This window comes from Tamandua tetradactyla, chromosome 10 (assembly GCF_023851605.1).
Source record: "Tamandua tetradactyla isolate mTamTet1 chromosome 10, mTamTet1.pri, whole genome shotgun sequence".
NCBI classification, from domain to species: Eukaryota; Metazoa; Chordata; class Mammalia; order Pilosa; family Myrmecophagidae; genus Tamandua; species Tamandua tetradactyla.
The window spans coordinates 23,259,898-23,286,883 of NC_135336.1; the positions used below are offsets into that span (position 1 = coordinate 23,259,898).

The following is a 26,986-nucleotide window of genomic DNA, read 5'->3' on the forward strand; positions in this document are numbered from 1 at the left end:
AATTTTGTAGAAATAAGAGTTATAGAGATGTTGGTTGGTTGTTGTTAGATACACTGTCTACATTAAAGGGTGAAAGGGATGGGCTTAAGGCTTCAAACAAGAAGCTTAAGTGCCGTCTGAAAGATGTAGAGGTTTCTATGAGTATCCTGAAGGAAAATTTTATTTCCTGTAGCCGTAGACTTGAGATCTCTGAAAATCAGACTCAGAATCTTATTGTTAGAGTAGCAACTTTACAACGTAAACTGAAATCTCAGTCTTGCATGGTGTCTGCTGTTAAAGTGAGGGCATTGATTGGAAAGGAGTGGGACCCTGAAAAATGGGATGGTGACATATGGATTGATAATGATGTTGGGGGTGAGGTTGAAACCCTACACCATGCTGAGCCTTCTTTAGATAACCCTGTAATGGTCTGCCCTGAGGACATAGCCGCCCCACCTCCAGCCTGCCTTGAGGAATTGGCCACCCAACCTCCTCCTGAAGGGATTAGCCCTAGAGTTATTAATCCTGTTTCACCAGATGAAACTGCAAATGAAAGCCCTGAAGCAAATGGCTTGGAAGATATTTCTAATTCTTTTCATGACCCACCCCCACCACCCCTCATTTCTTCTAGACCTATAACTAGACTAAAGTCCCAACAGGCCCCTAAAGGTGAGGTACAAAGTATCACACATGAGGAGGTACGTTATACTCCAAAAGAACTGTGTGAGTTTTCCAATTTATATAGACAGAAATCAGGGGAATATGTGTGGCAATGGATTTTAAGAGTGTGGGATAATGGTGGGAGGAATATAAGGCTGGATCAGGCTGAATTTATTGATATGGGCCCACTAAGCAGAGATTCTGCATTCAATGTTATAGCTAGAGCAGTTAGAAAAGGTGTTAACAGCTTGTTTGGGTGGTTGGTTGAAACATGGATCAAAAGGTGGCCAACATTACCTGAGGTTGAAATGCCAGAACTGCCCTGGTATAATGTAGATGAGGGGATCCAGAGGCTTAGAGAGATTGGGATGTTAGAGTGGATTTATCATGCAAAGCCTGCTCTTACACCCCAGGAATGTCCAGAGGATACACCTTTTACCAGAACAGTGAGAAATAAATTTGTGAGACTAGCACCATCATCCCTCAAGAGCTCTGTGGTTGCACTTCTCTGTAGGCCAGATATTACTGTAGGAACTGCTGTCACTGAGCTGGAATCCTTAAACACAATGGGGATGACAGGATCCCGAGTTGGCAGAAGCCAGGTGGCAGCACTTAATCACCAAAGACAGGGTAGACGTGGGTATTATAATAGACAACAAACTCAAAGGAGGCATCAAAATTATATGACACGCAGAGATTTGTGGCATTGGCTAGTAAATCATGGGGTGCCTAGAAATACAATAGAAGGGCAGCCTACTAAATTCTTGTTGGAGCTGTATAAACAAAAGAGTTCTAGGTCAAGGGAACGGAAGTCTAACCTGAATTACAAAAACACAGAGTCAAGGCCCCTTAACCAATTTCCAGACTTGAAACAGTTTACAGACCCTGAGCCCCTTGAATGAAGGGGAGGCCAGGTCCCTATGGGGAAGAAACCTGTTACACTGCCACAAATTTATACTGTTAACCTTCCTCTAAGTCTTCCCCAAGGAGACCGACGGCCTTTTACCAGGGTAACTGTGCATTGGGGAAAAGGAAATGATCAGATATTTCGGGGATTATTAGACACTGGTTCAGAAGTGACATTAATTCCAGGGGACCCAAAACGTCACTCTGGACCACCAGTCAGAGTGGGGGCTTATGGAGGCCAGGTGATCAATGGAGTTTTAGCTCAGGTCCGTCTCACAGTGGGTCCAGTGGGCCCCCGGACCCATCCTGTAGTTATTTCCCCAGTTCCGGAATGTATAATTGGCATAGACATACTGAGCAACTGGCAGAATCCCCACGTTGGTTCTCTAACTCGTGCAGTGAGGGCTATTATGGTGGGAAAGGCCAAATGGAAGCCACTAGAACTGCCCCTACCAAGCAAAATAGTAAATCAAAAGCAATACCGTATTCCTGGAGGGATTGCAGAGATTACTGCCACTCTTAAGGACTTGAAAGATGCAGGGGTGGTGATTCCCACCACATCCCCATTCAACTCTCCTATTTGGCCTGTGCAGAAAACAGATGGGTCTTGGAGAATGACAGTGGATTATCGTAAACTCAATCAGGTGGTAACTCCAATTGCAGCTGCTGTTCCAGATGTAGTATCATTGCTTGAGCAAATCAATACATCCCCTGGTACCTGGTATGCAGCTATTGATCTGGCAAATGCTTTTTTCTCAATAGCTATTAGTAAGGACCACCAGAAACAGTTTGCTTTCAGCTGGCAAGGTCAGCAATATACTTTCACTGTCCTACCTCAGGGGTATATCAACTCTCCAGCCCTATGTCATAATCTTGTTCGCAGAGACCTTGATCGTTTCTCCCTCCCACAAGACATCACACTGGTCCATTATATTGATGATATCATGTTGATTGGACCTAGTGAGCAAGAAGTAGCAACTACTCTAGATTTACTGGTAAGGCATTTGCGTGTCAGAGGATGGGAGATAAATCCAACAAAAATACAGGGGCCTTCCACCTCAGTAAAATTTCTAGGTGTCCAGTGGTGTGGGGCATGTCGAGATATCCCTTCTAAGGTGAAGGATAAATTGCTGCATCTGGCCCCTCCCACAACCAAAAAAGAGGCACAACGCCTAGTGGGTCTTTTTGGATTTTGGCGACAACATATTCCTCATTTGGGTGTGCTACTCCGGCCCATTTATCGAGTGACCAGAAAAGCTGCTAATTTTGAGTGGGGACCTGAACAAGAGGAGGCTCTGCGACAGGTCCAGGCTGCTGTGCAAGCTGCTCTGCCACTTGGGCCATATGATCCAGCAGATCCAATGGTGCTGGAAGTGTCAGTGGCAAATAGAGATGCTGTCTGGAGCCTTTGGCAGGCCCCTATAGGAGAATCACAATGCAGACCCTTAGGATTTTGGAGCAAAGCCTTACCATCTGCTGCAGATAACTACTCTCCTTTTGAGAAACAGCTTTTGGCCTGCTACTGGGCCTTAGTCGAGACTGAACGCTTAACCATGGGCCACCAAGTTACCATGAGACCTGAGTTGCCTATCATGAGTTGGGTGTTGTCTGACCCACCAAGCCATAAAGTTGGGCGTGCACAGCAGCACTCTATTGTAAAGTGGAAATGGTATATACGAGATAGAGCCAGAGCAGGTCCTGAAGGCACAAGTAAGTTACATGAAGAAGTGGCACAAATGCCCATGGTTTCCACTCCTGCTGCCACATTACCTTCTCTTTCCCAGACCAGAGCTATGGCCTCTTGGGGAGTTCCTTACAGTGAATTGACTGAGGAAGAGAAAACTCGGGCCTGGTTTACAGATGGTTCAGCACGATATGCAGGTACCACCCGAAAGTGGACAGCTGCAGCATTACAACCCCTTTCTGGGATGTCCTTGAAGGACAGTGGTGAGGGGAAATCCTCCCAGTGGGCAGAACTTCGAGCAGTGCACCTGGTTGTTCATTTTGCTTGGAAGGAAAACTGGCCAGAGGTGCGTTTGTATACTGACTCATGGGCTGTTGCTAATGGTTTGGCTGGATGGTCAGGGACTTGGAAAGACCATAATTGGAAAATTGGTGACAAAGAGGTCTGGGGAAGAAGTATGTGGATAGACCTTTCTGAGTGGGCTAAAAACATGAAGATATTTGTGTCCCATGTGAATGCACACCAGAGGGTGACTTCAGCAGAGGAAGATTTTAATAATCAAGTGGATAAGATGACCCGTTCTATGGATACCAGTCAGCCTGTTTCCCCAGCAACTCCTGTTGTTGCCCAATGGGCTCATGAACAAAGTGGTCATGGTGGTAGGGATGGAGGTTATGCATGGGCTCAGCAACATGGACTTCCACTCACCAAGGCTGACCTGGCTACAGCCACTGCTGAGTGCCCAATCTGCCAGCAGCAGAGACCCACACTCAGCCCCCGATATGGCACCATTCCCCGAGGTGACCAGCCAGCTACATGGTGGCAGGTTGATTACATTGGACCACTCCCTTCATGGAAGGGGCAGCGATTTGTTCTAACTGGAATAGACACATACTCTGGATATGGGTTTGCTTTCCCTGCACGCAATGCTTCTGCCAAAACTACTATTCGTGGGCTTACAGAATGCCTTATCCATCGTCATGGTATTCCACATAGCATTGCTTCGGATCAAGGAACACACTTCACAGCAAATGAAGTGCGGGAATGGGCACATGCTCATGGAATTCTCTGGTCTTACCATGTTCCCCATCATCCAGAAGCTGCTGGATTGATAGAATGGTGGAATGGCCTTTTGAAAACTCAATTACGGTGCCAACTAGGTGGCAAAAACTTGAAAGGCTGGGGTAATGTTCTCCAGGAAGCTGTGTATGCTCTGAATCAGCGTCCACTGTATGGTGCTGTTTCTCCCATAGCCAGGATCCATGGGTCCAGGAACCAAGGGGTGGAAATGGGTGTGGTGCCACTCACTATTACTCCTAGTGATCCACTAGGAAAATTTTTGCTTCCTGTCCCTGCTACCCTGAGTTCTGCTGGTCTACAGGTTTTAGTTCCAAAACGGGGTGTGCTTTCTCCAGGAGAAACAACAGTGATACCACTGAACTGGAAGTTAAGATTGCCACCTGGCCACTTTGGGCTACTTATGCCTCTGGATCAACACACCAAGAAGGGGATTACATTATTGTCTGGGGTAATTGACCCTGACTATCAGAAGGAAGTAGGACTGCAGCTACATAATGGAAGTAAAGAAGAGTTTTCTTGGAATATAGGAGATCCCCTGGGGCGTCTATTAGTACTACCATGCCCTGTGATTAAAATCAATGGAAAACTGCAACAACACAATCCAGGCAGGACCACTAATGGCTCTGAGACTTCAGGAATGAAGGTTTGGGTCACCCCACCAGGCAAAGAACCACGGCCAGCTGAAGTGCTTGCTGAGGGGAAAGGGAACATGGAATGGGTAGTGGAAGAAGGTAGTGATAAATATGAACTTCGACCACGTGATCAGTTATAGAAACGAGGACTGTAATGCTGTTTTGTTTTTGTTATACTATTTAAGTTGTAAGATATCAAGTTTAAGGATGAATGTTGCCCAAGGATTTGCAAGCTATTCTGGAGAGATTTAATGTGTTTCCAGTTATATGCAGGACAGTTGAGTATTGTCAGGTAAAAGAAAAAATGTGTGCTTATTTGTTTTCATTTGGAAATTAAGTATGGTCTAAGGTGATATATATACATATATATATGTGCCAAGTTGACAAGGGGTGGACTGTCATGGTTAGGGACAGGTGTCAACTTGGCCAAGTTGTGGTACCTGTTCATATGATTGGGCAAGTGCTGGCCTGTCTGTTGCAATGAGGACATTTCATAGGATTAGGTCATGATCACGTCAGCTACATCCACAGCTGATTCCATTTGTAATCAGCCAAAGGGGAGTGTCTCCTGCAATTAGTGATGCTAAATCCAATCATGGGAAGCCTTTTAAGGAGGACTCAGAGGAGACAGGTTCCATTTCTGCTTTGGCTGGTGAGCCTCTCCTGTGGAGTTCATCCAGGCCATCCATTGGAGTCATCGGCTTCGCAGCCTGCCCTGTGGATTTTGGACTCTGCGTTCCTACGGTCATGTGAGGCACTTTCATAAATTTTATATTTGCAAGTGTTCCCTGTTGGTTCTGTTTCTCTAGAGAACCCTAACTAATACACCTGCAATAACAGATTTCCCCTTATACCCTGATATTATACACTTTTGTACAAGATTCATACCTTTGCAGTAGTTCATGCAAGAATTAATTTGTATTTGTAGCATTAATTGGTGGGATACATAGCTGTATACAACCCCTTTCAGTAATGCTCACCTTCAATAAGGGCAACATTACTTATAGAACCACAAATAAACTGCCTTCACTTCTATCCAATACCTTACATTTAGGTTCAACCTCATTAGCTAATGTTTCACCCTGCCTAGCTTCTGTGTATCTCTAAGCCCCTTATATTTTGTATAAGCCTCTGAGTTTATCTTTAGCATTGTCATAAAAGCAAAATCATACAGTATCTATCCTCTTGTGTCTGGCTTATTTCACTCAGCATTATTTTCCAAGGTTCATCCATCTTGTCATATGCTATAGGATGTCATTTCATCTTACTGCTGCATAATATTCCATTGTATGCATACACCACATTTTGTTAATCCATTTGTCTGTTGATGGGCAGTTGGATTGTTTCCATCTTTTGTCGATTGTGAATAATGCTGCTATGAACATCAGTGTGAAGATATCTGTCTGTCTTTTTTTTTTTCAGCTGAAGGAACTTCTTTTAGTATTTCTTGTAGGGCAGGTCTCTTATTGACAAATTCTTTCAGCCTTTGTTTGTCTGTGAAAATTTTGGTCTCTCCCTCACTTTTGAAGGACAATTTGGCTGGGTACAGAATTCTTGGTTGGAAGTCTTTCTCTTTCAGGATCTTAAATATATCATACCACTGCCTTCTTGCCTCCATACTGCCAGTTGAGTAGTTCAAACTCAGTCTTATTTGGTTTCCCTTGTATGTAGTAGATCGTTTTTCTCTTGCCACTTTCTGGATTTTATGCTTCTCTTCAATATTTGACAGACTGATTAGTATGTGTCTTGGAGTAGGCTTATTTGGATTTGTTCTATTTGGGATCCATTGGGCTTCTTTGATTTGCATATTTATGTCTTTTATAAGGGTTGGGAAGTTTTTCCCCATTATCTCTTCAACTAACCTTCTAAGCCCTTTACTCTTCTCTTCTCCTTCTGGGACACTGATGGTCCTTATATTTATGTGCTTTGTTTTGTCCATCATTTCCCTGAGATCCAATTCAAAGTTTTCCATCTTTTTCATCATTTACTCTTTTATGTGTTCAAAATCAATTGTTCTGTCCTCTAGTTCACTTATTCTTTCTTCTGCCTGTTCAAATCTGCTGTTGTGTGCCTCTATTATATTTTTTATTTGGTCTACAGCATCTTTAATCTCTGGGAGATCTGCTATTTTTCTATTTATTCTTTCCAATTCTTCTTTATGTTCTTCTAGTGTCTTCTTTATGTCATTAGTCAATCTATTGATTTTATTTAGTGGAGTTGTATGAACACCTTTGATTAGTTGTTCCAAATGCTGTGTCTCCTCTGGTGTTTAATTAATCATTAGGTTGGGCTATATCTGTCTGCATCCTCATATGCTTTGTGATTTTCTGTTGCCTTTGAAGCATGTAATCATCTTTATAGAGTTACTTTGGAAGTTGATTTCCTTCAGTATTCTGAACTTTTCTATGGGTATGGGGCAGGATGCCGGGTGTGGGGCAGGACACAGCAGTGCAGTGACTACTTGTGGTATAGGGATAGGTGTGTGTTTGTGACCCTACGCTGGGGCCTGGGAGCATGGGGAATGGGGTGCAGGGTTGTGCGGGGGTGATGCAGGGGCTGTGGCGGCAAGATGCAGCTCAGGCATGTCTTGGAGTGCAGGAACAGGGCATGGCATAGAGGATACAGAGGCAGGGTGCAGCGAGAGGTGGATCCGGGGACTGTGATGGTGCCCATGAGCAGGTGCATGGGCACATGTGCAGGCATGTTGCGGGTGGATGTGTGGATCACGGGGTTTGTGGGTGTCAGGGTGTGAGGTTTGGGACACAGAGGTCAGGGCACAATGGGGGCAGGGCATGGGTGCCTGCTTGTTGGCAGGAGGGGTGTCCAGGGGGACCTGGATGAGAGGCAGACGTGTGCAGGGCAAGGGCACAACTCGCGGAGGTTGTGGGGCATGGGTCAGGGGGCGGAGTGCATATGCGCTAGTCATGGGGTGGGCGGGGTCCTGCCACGGGTACGCAGGTGTGGGGGTGTGGGGCACCGTTCTGCACGTGTGTGGGACGCGTGGGGGGACCGGACAGGGATATGTGCATTCTGGGGGCTATGTGGTAGGGATGCACACGCGAGCACCTGCCAGGCTTGGACAGGGCACAGGTGCTGAGGGTTGGGGTGAGGGTGTGAGTCTTTGTGGATCTGGGCGGCTGCAGGGGAGCTAGTTTGAAGGGGCTTCTTCCTGTCAAATCTGGGACAATTTGAAGGATAAAATTAAGATAGTTATAGATTATAACCCACTGAAAAATAGGAATTCATGAGATTATAATGATAGGAAGAAAAAATTTTTAATTTGGAATGGAATATTTACATAGTTTTAAAGTACCTTCCAATGAAATACTTTTACAAAAGGGGAGAAGAAACTTTTACAGTGGCCAAGGCTGGCAGACCCACTATACCTGGTTCTCAAAGTTGACATCACCAGCAATAGGACAAACGGGAATCATGAAGTCTATGGAGCATGGCACCAGTTCTGTGATATTCTAATCTAATCATAAGGAAACATTGAAGAAGCCCAAACTGAGTGATATTCTCCAAGATATCTAGCCCATTATGTTTAAAATTGTCAAGGTCATCAAAGTCAAGAAAAGACTGAGGGACTCTTCTGGGTTTAAAAGTGCTCAAAGAGACTTGGCAACTAAATGGAACACACGGCTTTGAACACTGGGATATTTTTGTAATAAAGGACATTATTGGGACAGCCGGGGAATCTTGAATGGGGTTAGGATTAGATGGTACAATGTATTATATTAATTTCCTGATTCTGGTGGTTGTTTGTATTGTAGTTATATATGAGAATGTCTTCATTTGTAGGAAATGCACATCAAAGGATTTTTTGGCAAAGGAACATTCTTGTAGGTAACTTACTTTCAAATGTCCAGAGGGAAAAAAGATTTTTTTTTGTAACTTTGAGGTTGTTTCAAAATAAAAACCTATTTTTTAGAAACCCAGTTTAATTTTAAATGTGAGGGTGGAGAAGGAATGTTGGGTTTTCGGGAGCCACAGGGAACGAGGAGGTGGGTTCACGGGCAGCCCATGGTCTAGCCTGACTGTGGTGGGAGAGGGAGTGGTGCTACAAGGTCAGCTGCTGTTGTAGATCCTTTGGCTGCTCAAACAAATACCGTGCAGTGGGTTGGCTTAAACAGTGGGAATTTATTCACTCATGTTTTTGAAGCTAAAAGAAAATCCAAATCAAGGTGTCATCCAGGCAATGTTTTCTCCCTGAAGACTGGTGTTTTGGGGTTGGCTGCCAGCAATCCTTGATCCTTAGCTCATTACATGGCAAGGCACCTGGCAGCCTTTCCTGGCCTGTTCCTTCTCTTCCAGGTTCTGCTGATTTTGTTCAGCTTCTGGCTGCTCCCTCTGTGGCTTTCTCTTTGTCTGTCTGAATTTCATTTCATTTATAAAGGACTCCAGTAATACAATTGAGACCCATCCTCATTAAAACCTACACTTCAACTGAAGTCACCTCATCACAACATCCTATTTACAATGGGTTCACACCCCCAGGAATGGATGAAGTTCAAGAACATGTTTTTTGGGGTACACATGTCTCCAAACCATCACAGTTGCATTAGACCTTGCTAATATTTATAAAATTTCCAAATGACATCAATTTGTATGGAATTTCTACTTTAAACCAATAGCATTGATTTTGAGAAAGAAAGGGAAATTCCTCTTTAATAAAATAAAAGAACAATAGTTGGAGAAATACATTTATTTGAAAGGCGATGTTTATTTTCTGCTAGTTATATTTATTAACAAGGACCCTGAATCCATAGCCGGTAAAAGGAATCAGACTACTTTTGGAAATGCTGCTAAAAGGCCGACAGTTCATCATCTTTGCTTTTGCCAGTCTGGTAACCGACAAGTGTCAAAGGCTCATTTTGTACAGGAAGACTTTGGAATACTTTCAAGTGAACATAACCATGATCAGATATTCGTACCTGAAAGGTTAAAGAAAAATAGAGAGAGAGTGAGGAAGACAGAAAAATTCATCCACATGGATCTACATCAAGTAAAAACTCTCCAGGCCTATAAAGAGGACAATAAGCTCTTCTTGGTTTTTTGAATACTGTTCTTGGACAAGCATTATTAAATCTTTGACAGATTTCAAAGTACACTTTAACATGTAGTTATAGAACAAACTTCAAAATACGGTATGGGCTACAGCTCCACAATTTCAGGTATTTCCTTCTAGGTGCTCTAATACATTTGAGACTACAAAAAAAATCAATATAATGATTCAGTAGTCATACTCATTTGTTAAATCCTATCTTCTTTGCTACAACTCCTCCCTCTCATTTGACCCTTCTCCTGATCTTTAGGAATATGTGGGCATAACTTCTTTATGTTGAGAAGGGGTGTTGACATGGGGTAGGGTGATGCAATTGGTTGATGTACTTGGAAATAGTAGCACCTCTGGGTTTCAGGGCTTATCTGGCCTAGGAACAATCTGGAGGTTCTAGGTTCCTGAAAATTAACTGAGTGAAACTATTAGAGTCTCAGAGAGAGTCCAGGGTATTCTTTAGGATTTTCAGGACTATTGTGGTTAGCGTTCGGCATACCATGGCAATTTGCAATATCTAGCTGAAGCTTGCATAAGAGTAACCTCCAGAATAGCCTCCTTACTCTATTTGAAATCTCTTAGCCACTGATACTATATTTTGTTACATTTCTTTCCCCTCTTTTTGTCTGGAAGGCACTGTCAATCCTATGATGCCAGGACTAGGCACATTCCTGGAAGTCATGACCCATGTTGCCAGGGAGAATTACACCCCTGGAATCATGTCCCACATGGTGGGGAGGGTAATGAGTTAACTTGCAGAGTTGGGCTTAGAGAGAGAGGGGCTACATATGAGCAACAAAAGACGTTCTCTGGGGGTGACCCACAGACATAACTATAGGTAGGCCTAGCTTCTCATTACAGAAGATTGAGGATTTGGTTTATTAATTGGGGAGTCCCTAATGCTTGTGAGGGTATCAGGAATTTCCTAGGTGAGAATTTTAATAGTCACATATTTATTTTCTCCAGTTCTAAAGGGATTTTGAAAATACCTTTTTAACTATCTGCCCAACATACTCTGGAGTATATCAAGACATCACATTAAGCTATAGAGAATTATGAGTTCTCATTCCTTATTCTAGGCTCCATGTGTTTTATGTTGTTTAAACGAACTGGCCAGACAGGTAAAGTTAGATTGTGTGCTACAGAAAATTTAAGTTTTGAACAAAATAAACATCTCACACAGAAGGTGAGGTTTCAGAATACAGACAGTATCATCCTTTATCCCGTATTATGATTTATCTTAGTTCCAACCAGATCAGCTTCGTTTGTAACTCTAATTGAAGTCTGATTTCTTTTTCAGCTTCTCTAACAGTTGCTGTATGAAGTACTGTTAACTTTCAGAGCTGCTACACTCTAACTCTTGAGTCTTAGTTGTCACACAGTTACCCAAAGTTCCAGAGAAATACCAGTTTATAGACAGTGTAACCTTTTAAATTTTATTTTGGCATGGGCAGGCTCCGGGAATGGAACCTGGGTCTCCAGCATGGCAGGTGAGAATTCTGCCACTGAGCCACTGTTGTACCACCCAAGACAGTGCAACCTTTTAAAAGCATTTATTTTGTGTTCAGAACAGGGCATCAGCCTTTGCACACATAATTACCAGCAGTGCAGCCAGTGGTTAAGCATCAGACTATCTGGGTTCGAATCCTAACTCTGCTCTTATAGTTGAACTTTGTTGGTTATTTCACCTCCCGAGGGTTCAGATTTCTTATGAGTAACACAAGGGAAATGATAATATCGATCTCCTAAATTTGTCATGAGGTGTGCAGGAGGTGATACACGCACAGCACTCGGAACAGTGCATGGTACATTGTAAGTGCTTAGTACACCTCTAGCTCATTTAATTCCGATTACTCCCACTGTGTGAGCTCAGAGAAGAGGAGGAGCTGCAGTCACACAGGTTTTGTAATAGAATCATTAGAACAAGAATTCAAACCCACGATTGCCTGACACCAAAGCCTACAATTCTTTCCTTCTACTACCTGCCTCTTGACAGATACTGGAGGAGAAAAGAAAATGTCACATCACTGGCAAGACCTTAATTTTAGGGAGTTGTCCAGAACACAGGATCAGCTGCCAGACTGCCAGGAAGTAAGGAGGAAGAATTGGGATCACATGTTATAATCCAGTAGGAAAAAATTAATAGCAGAAGGGAAGTGAGGGGTGGAAAACTGGGGAATGGGGAGATGAGACTGTGGTTAAGAGAGGGCATGAGGCCAAGGGAAGAAAATTTCAAGATAGTTTTCTGATGAGCTTTTAAAGAAATGAATGAGAGTTGATATGTGAAACATCCTTATGTCTTGGACTAATCACAAAATTATTAAAACAACAATCCCAATTTTGTGATGGAATTTTGACAGACTATTTCTTTGAACAAAGCCATTAAATTTTTTTTTTTAATTAGAGAAATTGTAGGTTTACAAAAGATCAAAGTCATTTTTAATGGAGAACTTTCTTTTCTGGATATGAAAAGAGTAGGTCAAGAGAAGGGGGAAATGGTGCCTTAGTTTTCTGAGGATACAACAGGATCTTTCATATGTCTTCCAGGGCCTGGCATACACTAGGAGCTCGAATTAGACAGAACTGGGCTGACCCATTTGCATAACCCAATATTGTAACTTTTTATGCTGAGCTGGCTAGCTCTACTTTTGTTTTGCTGAAAATTAAAAAAAATCTATATAATTATAGTTAATTGCTAAAAAGAAATGTCAGACCTGGTCAAATGATTAAGTAAAGGTTGGGTGTCTGTTATGATTTTTAAAATCAGAATTCTCAGCTTCTCAATATAAAAGGATGAAAATATCCCTGGCTGATTTGCTGAGTTGGTTCCTTCTCAATGACTTCATAAATATTCACTTCAATTAATACTGGATAAATGCATCATTTATATTTTTGGTATTGCTATAAAGTTACTTTTAAAAGTATTTTAAATACTCCACTACTTTAAAATATACAGAGTGCCACAAATTGAATCTACTTGAGTTACAAAAATAATTTCTTAAATTCTATGAATCAAAATGCTAATTCAAAAGGCAAAAGAGGTATAAATTTTCTTTCCAGCTAATGATATAGTCGTTCCTCAAATCCATTTAATTTAGACATATAGAAACACAGAGCTTTGAGGTGGAACCAACTTCAAATTATCATCTAGTCTAGCTCCATGCTTTCAGGTAGCTCAGGAAATAGTAATTTCCTGCCTTACACATGAGGCAGTCGTGGTCATAAACCAAACCATTATACCCTAAAATGTTAGGAAATCTTTTTTCTAGACAATTTCTCGAATATATGAGAAAGCTTTCTAGTTTCATAAGGAAAGGATGGTATAAGTATACCATAGTCTGCCAGAATTGAGACTCTACCACTCGGGAGACATCAACTAGACATTCTGATTTAGTACAACCAGAAGGAACAAACTACACAGCAGTGGAAACAGAGAACAGTGCTTAAAATGAGAAATATAAAATCTTTTCAGTGTCAAAGTAGATGTTGAGCTCTAACCTTAATGTAGAAAATTGTCCCAGCGACCACTTGACTTTTATACACTTCAGCTTTAAATTCTTTATAAGTCTCATTCGTTTTTGCTTCAAGCTGTGGCTTTATCTTAGGAAAAGAAAAAACAAGTCATCAAAGCTCTATTGGACTCTGTTGATGTGATTCACAAATGTGGAAACTTCATATTCCTAAACATCTTCAAATATGATAATGAGAATTGTGGAGATATGTTCAGTGTTTCAACAGAAAAGAAATCCCCATTTGGGATCCTGCATTGCATTTAGTTTTCAGGTCTTCTTAGACTCCTCCAATCTGGATCAACCCTTCGGTCTTTCCTTTTCGTTTACGACCTTGACACTTTTGACGAGTATGGCTAGTTAACTTATATGGTGTCCCTCAATTTGTTTTTGTCCAATCGTTTCTAATGATTAGATTGAAGTAGTACATTTTTGGTTAAAAATACCACAAAAATGAGGTTGAATTCTTAGTGCAACCTTCAGGGGCTACATGTTTCTTTGCTGGTTATGCTAATGTGGTGTTTGCTGGGTCTCTCCATTGTAAAGTTACTTTTTTTTTTCTCTTTATAATTAATAAGTATTTTGTGAGACAATGCAACTATCTTTTCTCACCATTCTTTTATCTACTAATTTTAACATGCATTGATGATTCTTGCCTACAAGAGTTATTACAGTGGTTTATTACCAAATGGTGATTTTCTGTTTCTATCATTCATATTAATTGAGATTCTACTGTAATGAAGAGCTGTCCTTGCCCCATTTATTAATTAATTAATTATTTCAATTATTTGTTGATAATAGATAAACTCATGGATATTTCTTTTTATTCTATGGGTTATGATCCACTGCTATTTATTTCATTGCTCAAATTATCCTAGATTTGGCAATGTGGAGCTCCTTCAAGTGGCTTTTGTGTCATTTTATCAAGCCTCCATCACTCTATGAGCATTTTTAAATTGTCACATAACTCTTCTTGAATTTTCCCTGCCTGAGCCCTGGAATCACCCATTTCTCCAAGGAACCTTGGTTCCTTTTGTTGGGGAATTATATTGTGATCCCAAGATTTTGGAGCCGAAATGCTCACTGTTACTGAGTGTCATTGCTTCTAGGCCCTTTCAGTGGAAAGAACTACAAAATATATGTAAGGAAATTAAACACTCACACAAACACACGCACACACACATCTCCCCCACTTCTTCCCCTTCCTTATTCATAACTTCTTTCACCAACAGGGAGAAGCCTGGTTGTCATAATTCACAATATATTTATTTATTAACTTAGTCCTAATAAACACATAAAATCACTTCAGAATTGCTAAACCATCCTTACATGAAAAATAAATTTCTTAACCAAAGTACATTATTTGGTATAGTTCTTTTGCCTTTAATGCTGTGTATTGTAGTCAAGATTTGTTAGGTTAACTTTCTTTGTCACCTCTTTTAGTGTGGTAATTTTATTGATTTGTACTACATTTCATTTGTTGTGGTTCATTTGTTACAGTTGGTACTCCATTTTGGCTTCCCCCACATTCTGGTTGATTTAATCATTTATTTATTTATTGGGTGTATGAAGCATATCTGCTTCTAAGAGTCAGAACTACACAAAGGTATATTCAGAGGAGTGTCATGCCCCCTTCATCCTTCTACCCTGTTTCCATCCATCCCTTGTAGGTAACCAATTTCACTGATTTCTGATTTAGCTTTTCTAAGTTTCTACTCACACAAATAAGCAGATAATGCATATTTTCTTATCTCCTTTCTGATACAAACGGTAGTATGCCATAGATACTCTTTTATACTTTGCTTTTTTCACTTAACAATATATATACTGGAAATTAGTCCACATCAGTTCGTAAGATCTTTTTCATGCTTTTGTACAGCTGTATAGTACTCTATTTTGTGGCTGTACCACAGCTTATTCAATCACTATTCTATATATGGACATTGAGGTTGTTTCTTTAATGAAAGGAAGAGTCAATCAATGTGGCAAACTTTTTTGTTGTTTTATTTTAAGAAATTGCCACAGCCACCCCAAACTTCAGCAACAACCACCCAGCTGGTTTAGCTGTTTTCCAATTCCAAAACTTTGTTCACATCTTTGAGATGGTGTTTGCTTAGTTCATGCTCTCTTTATGTTTGTGAGTTTGTGCCTTTTTTTCAATCCTCTGTTTTCATTTAGAGGGAGAAGGAAATAAATTGCTTTCCTGTCTTTTCACTAAAGCATTTTATGTGCAAATACGGCTTTTAAAAGTTATTTTTTTATTGTAATATCTTCACACCTACAGTCCATACATCGTGTACAATCAATGGCTCACAATGTCATCACATAGTTGTGTATTCATAACCATGAGAATTTTTAGAACATTTGCATCACTCCAGAAAAAGAAATAAAAAGGAAAAAGAAAAAACTCATACATCCCATACCCCTTGCCCCTCCCTCTCACTGACCACTAGTATTTCAGTCTATCCAGTGCAAATACAGCTTTAATTGGGCCTTCAGTGCATCTTTGGTTCTCCGGTGGCCAGTGGATAGATGCTATGAATCGTTTTCCTAGAGATGCTCAGTTTAGGTACCAGAACTGCTCCCAAAAGAGTCAGACATTTGCAAATTCTTTGACTTCCCAGACTCCTTTTGAAGCATCAAAATACTCTGTTTCTTCTGTAAACTTCAGAATTTATGAGAAGAATGTGACTGCTTTCTTGAGATGGAAAGTAAAGCTTCAAAGTAGAGAAAGGAAGAAGCAAAAGACTGAGAGAGAACAGAGAGGTGGAGAGGTGGGGGGCAAGAGAGAGAGAGGAGAAAACAAGTGTTCAGAGAGAAACTACACAAAGAAGGGGATTGCTGTCTCGTTGTTCCTCCATCCTAATTCTTTTGAGTTCCCAAAGGAGGGGTAGCCAACAGTAGGTACCAGGCAGGTTAGGAGCCAGATTGAAAAAGGTTAATCTCTAACCCAAAAATGATCTATTTAAACCTCATTTTATAAATGAGGAATCTGAAGTTGTGAGGAGAACATGACTGCTTAAGGTTGAAAAATTATTAATATCGTTATCTTAAATTTCCTATCTGATGTCTTGTATCTGATTTGTCTGTTGCAATTCTCTGTGAAAACCCTTTTCTGGTTTTCAGTCTTTTAGTGACTATTTTTTTTAGCATGTATCATAAGTTTCCAGTTCTATCTGTTCCAGAGATAGATCCAAATCTATTTGGAGCCTTTCCACTGTATCCATGCAGCTCGCAAGTCCAGAATTTTCCATGAGAGGGTTGGTTTTAAAGGCCCATAGTTTGTTTTCTTAAGTGCATAGGCCCTTGTCAGATTGTGTGCTATGATTTCTGGTTCCTGTACTTATAATCTGTAGTCTTACTCTCTATTTCTAGTAAAACCGTTTTTGTATTTTTCTAATGTCATATGCTACAGATCTAGGGTGCTGAGATTTATGCCGAGGAATAGAAAAAAGAAGAGTTGGAAAGAGCTTGCCAGTAACACCTGGAGTTTTCAAAGGTAGCTTAGTGCTGAAAGACCCTCCAGGATTTCTAACAGGATGAGAAAGGGTAACAACAAAGAATGAAGGACAGCTGGGAATGGGCAGCAGCCTGTTGGTGCACAGAGAGGCCTCACACTGAGCCCAGCTGGCGTTCAACTTCCTCAGCCTATGGTGCATTTTGGTGGCTGTGATGCTGGAGGCTCCAGTATGGTTTGTTGCTCAGTCCCCAACCAGGGAAAGGAGAAGACCAGGAAGGAGTACCTTGTAAAATACATTTATCCAGGGTTGCTTGGGCTCTCCACACAGCTGCAGAGCATGAGTCTGGGGGAGTTGTTAGTTTTCTGGGACCAGAGAATTCGAGCCATGCTGCAGCCAACACCCAGGTGTTTCTCCTAATCTATAATCTTTCTGCAGAAACATTAGGGCTATATGTAATTTAGGAGATAATCGTGGTAACAAGAAGAGGCCGTATTTTGGGAACTTTCCAGAGTGATGAAGGAAAGTTTGGGTCGTAACGTGAAAGGACAGCTGGGCTGGTGAGAGGTGATCTGTGGATATGCGTTGTCTCAGTTTGTAGTGAGAGAAGGGATAGTTTGGGGCAAGGACTCAGAAGGTGGGAAATGATGGCACTTGGCATGTGGGAGGAAGGGCTGGCTGAAGAAAGGAGGATAGATGTCTAAAACTGCAGGGAAGAAGGAGATCAAGCAGAAGATAAGGTAAACTAAGAACTCTTAGTTTAAAGAACTCTTAGTTTAAAAGTCAGAAGACTTTTAAGAAAAGCAGGAACTGAGACATCCTTCTGAAGGGGCCACTGAAGAGGGGATTAAAAAACTGAGGAGAGAGATGGTACTGTGGGGTTTCTAGAAAAGCACCAATGGGACATGACCGAAAGGATTTTCTGGTCACTCTGGTGTCTTGTTGCAGTTGTTTGGCATGAATTCCTAGAATTGTGATGGGCAAGTTTTCTGTTGTCCTGCGTCTCCCTTGAGCAAAGCCCTCTGACTCAGTGGAGGAGGAAGCAGTGATGGTGGGAGTGACCTCTAATTGAGGACTGGATCACCAGCAGCTCACTGGGTCGTGAAAATCAGGGGTGGAGAAGTATAAAACCACACACCATGGGGCCAGGCTGGATGTTGATCAAGTGGGCTTTGGCATGTTCTAATGAAGATAAGAGGGTGAGTGCCTGGAAGATTTCTGGTGTGGCTGAATGGCAGGTTCTTTGGGTGTGGAGAGGTGATTGATAGGGAGGCTGTGTTGAGAGGGCACCAGGGAGTGCCCATGAGTTTAGGCAGATGAGGTTTTATGTGACGTCCTGGCAGACAAAAAATCCTGGTTTGTGGGTATTGCCGGGAATGCTACTGGGCAGTCTGGTTTATGACTTAGGTATGCGTGGGTGTGGGTGTGTGTGTGTGTGGATGTAGATATATGTGTGTGTAATATGAGCCTTTATTTCTGAAAGTAATTATTAAAATAGTATTTCCTTCTGACACACAAACATACTCAGAATTCTCATCCAATGGTTATTTAAATAAAATTTAGGATAATAATTACCAATAATGATCCAGAGAATTTTGCTTTTAGGTGCTTTCATTTGGCTCTTATTTACATGTATTATGGGTTTTTCATGGATAGGGCCTTGTATCTCTCTTTATTTCTTTGTATGTCATCCATCTAAACTATTTTGTAAATTTCCCAGAAAGCAGGGAGCATCTTTATGTCTCCTCTTTTACCTTGCCCTAGAGTAATTCACAATTCACATAGTACTGGGTACATAATCAGTGCTTTTTGAATGAAAAGACCATGGTGGTTTTCCTTCATGACGACTTGTCTCCCAAATAGGAAAAAGTACAGGAGAAGGGTATAGCAATGGCCCTTAACTAATACACTGAATGTTGGAAAGTTTTTTTCCCAAGTGTACTCTGGACACAAGTACCTTTATCTTCCTTTAATACATGATACCGCAACTACCCATTTGATCTCTATTATCTTCAGAAGGGGGAAACATTCAAAAATGTTTGTCTTCCCAAACCCAAGCCTTTATTTGACTTTCTGCTCTTTCTGACCTCATCCATCATCCCCCCTTCATTTTGATGACTTCGAACATGAAAGCATCACTTTTCTTTGATACTTTCTCTATGCTGTGGGATGACTGTTTTCTTCCTTCTGACCCTCCCTCCCTCGCTGGGTTCTTTCAGCTGACATTCTATTAAGAAGCACGCTGATAGGGACAGAGAAATTAAATGAAGAACTTTTATGTCAGCACTGTGATTTTGGAAAACCCCGTCTCCCATAGGTAGCCCTCTAAGGGTGTCATGTATCAGGTCTTCGTAAAGGCTCAGGAGGTCAGTGGACGGCAGCCGCATCTTGGCCTGCTAGGAATGCACCTCCCAGACCCCACCCCAGACTGCACTGAAGCAGAATCTGCATTTTCACAGGACCCAGGTGATTCATGTGCACGCTCAAGTTTGTGAACATTGACTGATACGAGGAGTCAAATGAAGGTATTAATGGCAATATTAACCTCTCCAAGAGAATAAAAGCTCCATATATATATATATACACACACACATATATATATATATACACACACACATATATATATATATATTTAAAGGGAAATATTTAGCCCCAAAGAATGAGTAGTGCAATTCCAAGCATCTAGCCCCATGGAGCTTTCCAGTGTTCCTTAGCTCAGAGGATCCCAGCTCTTCCACTCACACAGCATGTTGATTTTGTTGCCAAACAGTGTTATGGAGTGAAGTTTCAGCAAAAAACAAGAAATAATGATAAAAGCAAATAAGGTAAAAAAATTATATACTTAAAACAGTGATTGGTATGTGTTTTCCTGTCACATAGTAGCCAATACAATAATTTCTATTATGTAGGTGGTAGCTAATCAAATAATCTTTCAAAAAAGTATCAACTCACTAAAAACATTGAGTTCTTGTATTCCAGTAGTCTTGAGTCTTGAAGATGATTGTATAAGTATATAGCTTTTACAATGTGACCATGAGATTGTGAAAACTTCGTGGTGATGCTCCCTTTATCCAAGCTATGGACAGATTAGTAAAAAAATAAGGACAAAAATATATACATAAATACTAGGGGAGCGGGGAATAAGGGGTAAAAAAAATTGGGTAGATTGCAATACTAGTGGTCAATGAGCAGGAGAGGTAAGGAGTATGGGATGTTGGGTTTTTTCTTTTATCTCTCTATTCTTTTTCTGGAGTGATAAAGATAGGCTTAAAATGATCATGATGATACCACTCTCTCCCTGTCTACGTGGGACATGACTCCCAGGGGTGTGGACCTTCCTGGCAACGTGGGACAGAAATCCTAGAATGAGTTGAGACTCAGCATCAAGGGATTGAGAAAAACCCTAGAATGAGCTGAGACTCAGCATCAAGGGATTGAGAAAACCTTCTCGGCCAAAAGGAGGAAGAGTGAAATGAGACTAAGTGTCAACAGCTGAGAGATTCCATATAGAGTTGAGAGGTTGTCCTGGAGGTTATTCTTATGCATCAAGTAGATATCATCTTGTTATTCAAGATGTAATGGAGAGGCTGGAGGGAACTGCCTGAAAATGTAGAGCTGTGTTCCAGTAGCCATGTTTCTCAAGGATGACTGAATAATGATATAGCTGTCACAATGTGACTGTGTGATTGTGAAAACCTTGTCTCTGATGCTCCTTTTATCTACCTTGTCAAGAAACAAGTAGAACATATGGAATAAAAATAAATAATAGAGGGAACAAATGTTAAAATAAATTTAGCTTGAAATGCTAGTGGTAAATGAAAGTGAGGGGTAAGGGGTATGGTATGTATAATCTTTTTTTTTTCTATTATTGTTTTATTTCTTTTTGAGAATTGATGCAAATGTTCTAAGAAATGATGAATATGCAACTATGTGATGACATTGAGAATTACTGAATTTATATGTAGAACAGAATTACATATTAATGTTTTTGTTTGTCTGTTCTTTATTTTTTTTAATTAATAAATAAATTTAAAAAAAAAAAAGAGAGAGGTCAATGTAGCACAGCCCAAGCAGCTCAGTATACCTCATCTCAGCACTTGCAGCTCAGCCCAAGCCCTTGGAGATGCAGAAAGAAATCACCCCAGGAAAAGTTGTTGGAACCCAGAGGCCTGGAGAGAAGGTCAGCAGAGATCACCCTGTGCCTTCCCGCGTAAGAAAGAACCTCAGTTGAAAGTTAGTTGCCCTTCCTCTGAAGAACTATACATTTTTAACTAAATAAATCCCCTTTTATTAAAGGCCAAAAAAAAAATGATCATGGTGATAAATACACAGCTATGTAATGATATCGTGTGCCACTGATTGCATACTTTAAGATGGACTGTATGGTGAGTGAAGTTATCTCAATAATATATATATATATATATATATATATATATATATATATATATATATATATATGTATATATAAAACAAACAAACAAACAAAAACTTTGAGTCTAATTTTTACCAAAATTAACTTTGGAATCACCAAATCACCACAGACTATGCCACTTCTTTTCTCTACTTAGATTAAAACACTGTCTATCAAAAGTTTTAAGTTGGTCACCTTTACAATATTGTTCTTCATTCAAACCATTTTTAAAAGTTTCCATCCAGTGCACTTGAATTCTAGTTCATCAAATATTTAACAACCTTAGATTTTAATTACATGTTAGCTCTACTTAGGAGATTACAAAAGTTTCATCGAAAACTGAATTAGTAATCCTAGAACCACACACTGTGAGAGCTGGAAGAATTTTAGAGATGATTTAATACAAATTTCTCTTTTATAAATAGGGAAGCTGAGGTTCACAGAAGGGATGTGACTTGCTGAGTCCCCCTGACGGTGTTGAGATTTCACATAAAAAGTGAGGTTTCACATAAAAAACATTTTTAGCTGTAAGGGAGCCTGCACACCACCACCCGTTTGCCAGGGTTCTGGTTTTCATGCTCACTTACACTCTTACCTCAAGTCCATCCCAGGAAACCAAGATTTTGGATCAAACCTTCTCATGTGACACATCAACTTACCTCATTAGCAATCTCCTGGATTTCTGGAGTGGCAGGTCTAGCTTCGGTTAAGCCTCCAGGCATCATTTTGGCTAATTGTCTCTTTGCACAGCAGGATGCTGGAACCAAATGATCAGGTAAGCAAGGAGACTCTGGTTTTTAAAGAGGGTGTTTGTTCATAAGCTCCGCCTATGGGATGATTTCGTCTCCACAGAGAACAGAAAGGCACAGTAAAAACCAGTATGTCTTGAAGCAATTCTTCCTGATTCCCCAACAAAACGTGGTAATATGAATTTAAGGAACTGGGGTTGGTGATGAACAAATTAGTGTGTACACACAGTCCTGCTATAAGGAGACTCGAACATCCTGCCTTTTCTTTGACAATGGTTCCGTCTTGTTGCATCCTGAAGCTACAACCAGAATTTCCAAATGTGTTAAAGCCTCCAACACAACACTGTATTTTTTTTTTAAGGAATACTTAATAGCATCAAGGCTGATGGTTAGAATTTACCTCACTTTATACAGACAGTGAAAGGGTTTATCTGGAAACCTTGGCTGGATATTTGTACTTTATTTTTATCTACGTTTCTAGAAACATTCAAAATACACACAAATGCAAAGAATAAAATAACAAACACTTATACTCCCACCATCTAGAATGAAAATTTTTGACATTTTGTCCTATTTGCTTCCCATCTTGTTTGGTAGTTTTTTTTCTGAAGAAAAAACATATTACTGCTATAGTTGACTTATGGGGGAAGCATCTCTAACAAGGAGGTACAGAAAAGCAAAGCACAACAATTAATATCTTGATGTTAATTATCTAATTAATCAAATATGCAATTAATTAATATAGATTTTTTTTAAATGCCTATAAGATTCCTCTGCTGTCTGTCATTCCTTGAGTTGGAATTATTCAGGATGTCTTTACAGTACTCAACATCCTCATAAATTGCGTAAGTCTTGTCTGTGAGCTCATCTGCCACAGGAATTATCTTTACGGCAGTCTCTTCTGTGAGGCTGGGTTGCGATCCTGTAGTACACAGGCCCCAAACCAGTTCTGTTTTGGCTTAGAGTTCTTGAACCATGAAGACACTGGAAATTGGGCTTGTCTCCAGCTTTTGCTGTAGGTCTGGAGTTATGGGCTTCCCGAGGTAGCTGCGCTTGCACCCATGGCCAGGGATGGATGCTTGTGGTCCAGGGCACGCCGGAAGATACATCATGACCTCTGGGTCAGGAAAGGGCAATGAATTCCCCCTCTGGCCTTAGGCAGAAACCCCAGGTCCCTATATTTAGCCTTTACTTTACCTCCCAATCCCACAAGGATACTGAAAGTCCAGTCCCTATGATGTGAAGCTGGACCTACCTCACTTTAGCTTTTAAAGTGACTACCACGGATTTCCTCCCAGTTTCTCATTTTCAAAGTCGATTATTTAAATTGCTAATTTAAAATATATTTTTTTCAACATTCTTATGTTTTTTGAGTAGGGAGGGAGGGAGGGTTTCATAATGTTACCGGACAAAGGCTGTGGATTCTTCTGCCTGGCGAGCTCAATAATCAATTACCGAAACACCGGGGTTTGAAAGAGAGAGAGCATTTATTATTACACAGGTAGCAGGAGAGCAGACAGCCTAAGGGCCCCAAATCTGTCTCCCAGAACAAAGGGGATTCGAGGGTTTTAAGGATTCTAACAAGGGCGATGAGGTCACTTCAGATAGTAAATTCAAAGCAGAAAAAAATAATAGTGTTAACAGGAAGTTCAAAGCAGAAAAGAAAACATTGTTAACATAAATTGACAGGAGCTATCTTATCCTTCAATGGCAGGGCCTAGCAGAGCTGAAAAGTACACACTGTTAGCATAAGTTAACATAAGAAGGCAGAGCTATCTATTTTTCAATAGCAGAGCCCATTGGATATAATTTACAAACGTAAGGTGCTGAGGCTGGTTAATGGTCATTTTCCTTAGCACTGAGGCCTCTAAGAGACTAACCAGATAGTGGGGTTCCAGTTCTCATAGCCACTCAGGCAACAGGTAAAAGATAAGAGCTTTTATCATCCCTCTGGATGTCCCAAACAGCTTAATTATAGTTCAGGGCTTCTGGGTGCTTTCCTTTGTCTACTCCAAAATCCCAAAAGCAAAAGGAACATTTATGTAATGATTCAGTAATTAAAATATCCCTCAAATTCTAATTTCTCAGTTACAAAAATGTGCACAAAAAACCACCTTAATCCAGAAGTATGTTTAATACTTACAGAGTTCCAGAGGAAGTAAATGTTCTCCAGTCGGGGACTCTGTCTGCCCCAACTTTGCTGACCAGGTGTAAGCACCTGGCACCTAGGAAGAATTCACCCATTGTTTGTTGTTGATGCTAATGAGCTTTTATTGCTTGTGAGGAGCTTTAAAAAGCTATCATTAGGTTTTAATGTTCTTTTTCTAAAAAAAAAAAAAAAAAATTCAGCCTTTTCTTTGTATTTTATGTACTGTTTTTATTTTGGCGATTTTAACTTTAAAATAGGTCATAGGGAACAGAAGATGTTAAAACCCCTGTAATTAAAATTATCGACCATTTATTGAATACCTATTGTAATTCAGATGTTGTGCAAAGCGCTTTATATACTTCTTCTCATTTAATCTTTAGTTAATCCTGTTCCTTCCCTCTGAGCTTTTGGAATTGTTCCATGAGGGTGAGATGGTTGTAGCTGCTGCAAGTTATCTTGTGACTATGCAGGGATATTTGTTTATATCCTGAGCATGGCAGCAGAAATATGGAAAGAGGGTCTTGAGGATGTTGAGAGAAATAAGACAAAATAGAGTTGCTATGGCTAAGAGTTTTTAAATGGAGGTGCGAGGTCATTCTGGAGGTTACTCTTAGGAAATCTCAGCCAGATTTCACAAACTGCCACAGTGTGCAAAGCCTCAAGCAACGGCATTCCTCAGAACCCCAAGGATATCCAGGCACCATAGAACCACAAGATAAAGAACTCAGTGAACTTTCTAACCTGAAGGACAATTGGATATCCACCAATCACAAACAATGTATGTAATCTTTCTTTTTAAAAACCCTTGCCTGGAAATACCAAGATGAGACACTATTTGGGTTGCTACCCAAATTTGTGTTTCCTGAATTGCAATTCTAAGGTCCCAAATATATATGCAGTTTGTTGCCTTGCAGCTTAGTTTATTGATTGGTTGACAAGGATATTATTGGGTCTTTGTACTGCGGCTGTCTAGTCCAGGCTTCTTGTTAAGTAAGATAATAAATGTCCTTATTGTTTAAGCCACAAGTTCTATTACTTGCCCCCCAAAGTATTCTAATTGATACACTTAAAGTGTAAGAATTCGAGAGTTTTGCCACGCAAAGGAGGACTCCAAGAGACGTTCTCTCATGCAACACGCAAAGGGGTTTATTTACCACACATGCGTGGGGCTCACTGAACACGCAGGAACAGAGAGCCCCGAGCCTGGGTTTGGGGAAGCTTTTAAGGGGTAGGAGGAGGGTGGTGAGGGTCGAGCATGGGTCACAGGTGCTGCTTCATGCAAGAAGCAGATAACAAACATTTTGCAAGAAGCAGATAACAAACATTTTGCAAGAAGCAGATAACAAGCATTTTGCAAGAAGCAGATAACAAACATTTTGCAAGAAGCAGATAACAAACATTTTTCGCGCATGAGTCATGGGAGCTGCTTCATGCAAGAAGCAACTGTCTCGTTGTGCAAAACTCCCTTACTCAACCTTCTCAGTTGCATTCTTAGATAAACTTCCTCTGGCAGTTACAACCTTGCATAACCAAGGCAGCAGATAACCTTGCATAACCAAGGCAGCAGATAACCTTGCATAACCAAGGCAGCAGATAACCGCCCCTGGGAAGTTCCGTGTTGTTTTTCTTAGCCTGATGGGGCCCATAACTCTTTTCTTTACAATTCTTAACACCAAATGCATAGCAGTGAATATAAAATGACACAAATGCTTTTGCTGGATATTTCTATCGTTCAGAAGCTAAAATATATGTAAATAGCTAAATTAAGCAAGAAAAATTAGCTACTGTTAAGCTTTATAAAAATCCTTCTTTACAAAAGGTATCATTAAAGGGGTATAAAGAAAGTCTACAGACTGAGGGAGTGAAGAAAATGAAAGATACAGCACCGCCCTTCGGAAGTTTATACTCTAAAGGAGAAGAAAGAAGCGACCCAAGTAAAGATCGCATCAAAGCTGAAAACTGCAAACTATGTATAAGTTAGAAAGACCAGGTATATAACTACTGGGTATATATGAAGGTATTGGAACTGGATAGGCTTGATTAGAAAAAACTTCTTGAAGGAGACTGTTTCTCATTTCAAAGGATTTGAAGGAAAAGTTGTTTTTAATTGGCTATATGATTCCCTGCCCTTGAGATACTTTTAGTCTATTAGAAAATAAGTATATTACAAGGCTGCACTAATAAGTATATTACAAGGCTGAAAATGGTTAAATGTCCAAAGATTTGTATAGAAGTGCAATAGTGTAGCAGGCAGGCCTCCCCCCTTTCTAGTTCAGCTGTGCTCTCTGTGGAAAATCCTCAACCCCCCTCTCCTGACCTTCAGGAATGGATAAAACTGCAGGCAAGCATAAGACACATTCCTGGGATAGAAACCCCCTTCCCTAGCCTTCAGGAACTGGTGAAGCTGCAAGTAGGCAAGATAAGACATTCTGGGGTAGGGACCCCTCCCTTAATGGTTCAGCTTTGGGCCATTCCCAACTTAAATCAGCCAATTGTTTACCTTGTCTTTAACATGTCAAAGAGTCTATAAAAGCTAAGGTTGCCTTTTGTTCGGGGCTCAGACTTTCAGAGGTTACTGCCTGAGCCCTATGGCCATAGTAAATAAAACCTGCTTCCTGAAACTACGGATCCTTAGTCTCAGTCTGTTCTAACTTCGTGGAACCTTCCTGGAGGCCTGCGGCCTCGTTCCTGGTTTTCGTGCTACAATAGGAGT

General features: G+C 40.6%; 1 protein-coding gene across 1 annotated transcript; it reads right to left on the reverse strand.

Moving 5' to 3' along the window:
• Positions 1 to 9,640: 9,640 nt before the first annotated feature.
• CSTA (cystatin A) lies at positions 9,641 to 22,163 on the reverse strand. Its single transcript, XM_077117558.1, has 3 exons — positions 22,035 to 22,163; positions 13,496 to 13,597; positions 9,641 to 9,875 (listed from the first exon to the last, which is right to left on the reverse strand). The coding sequence occupies exons 1-3, from the start codon at positions 22,098 to 22,100 to the stop codon at positions 9,747 to 9,749; spliced, it is 297 nt and encodes a 98-aa protein (XP_076973673.1). The 5' UTR covers positions 22,101 to 22,163; the 3' UTR covers positions 9,641 to 9,746.
• Between the last annotated feature and the right edge of the window lie 4,823 nt (positions 22,164 to 26,986).

Bases quoted from the DNA above. Each gene is read 5' to 3' on its own strand.
- CSTA (XM_077117558.1), bottom strand. From the start codon at position 22,100: ATGATGCCTGGAGGCTTAACCGAAGCTAGACCTGCCACTCCAGAAATC. The intron at 13,598-22,034 runs GTAAGTTGATGT...TCTTTTCCTAAG, and splicing joins TCCAGGAGATTGCTAATGAG to ATAAAGCCACAGCTTGAAGC. The intron at 9,876-13,495 runs GTTAGAGCTCAA...TTAACCTTTCAG, and splicing joins GGACAATTTTCTACATTAAG to GTACGAATATCTGATCATGG.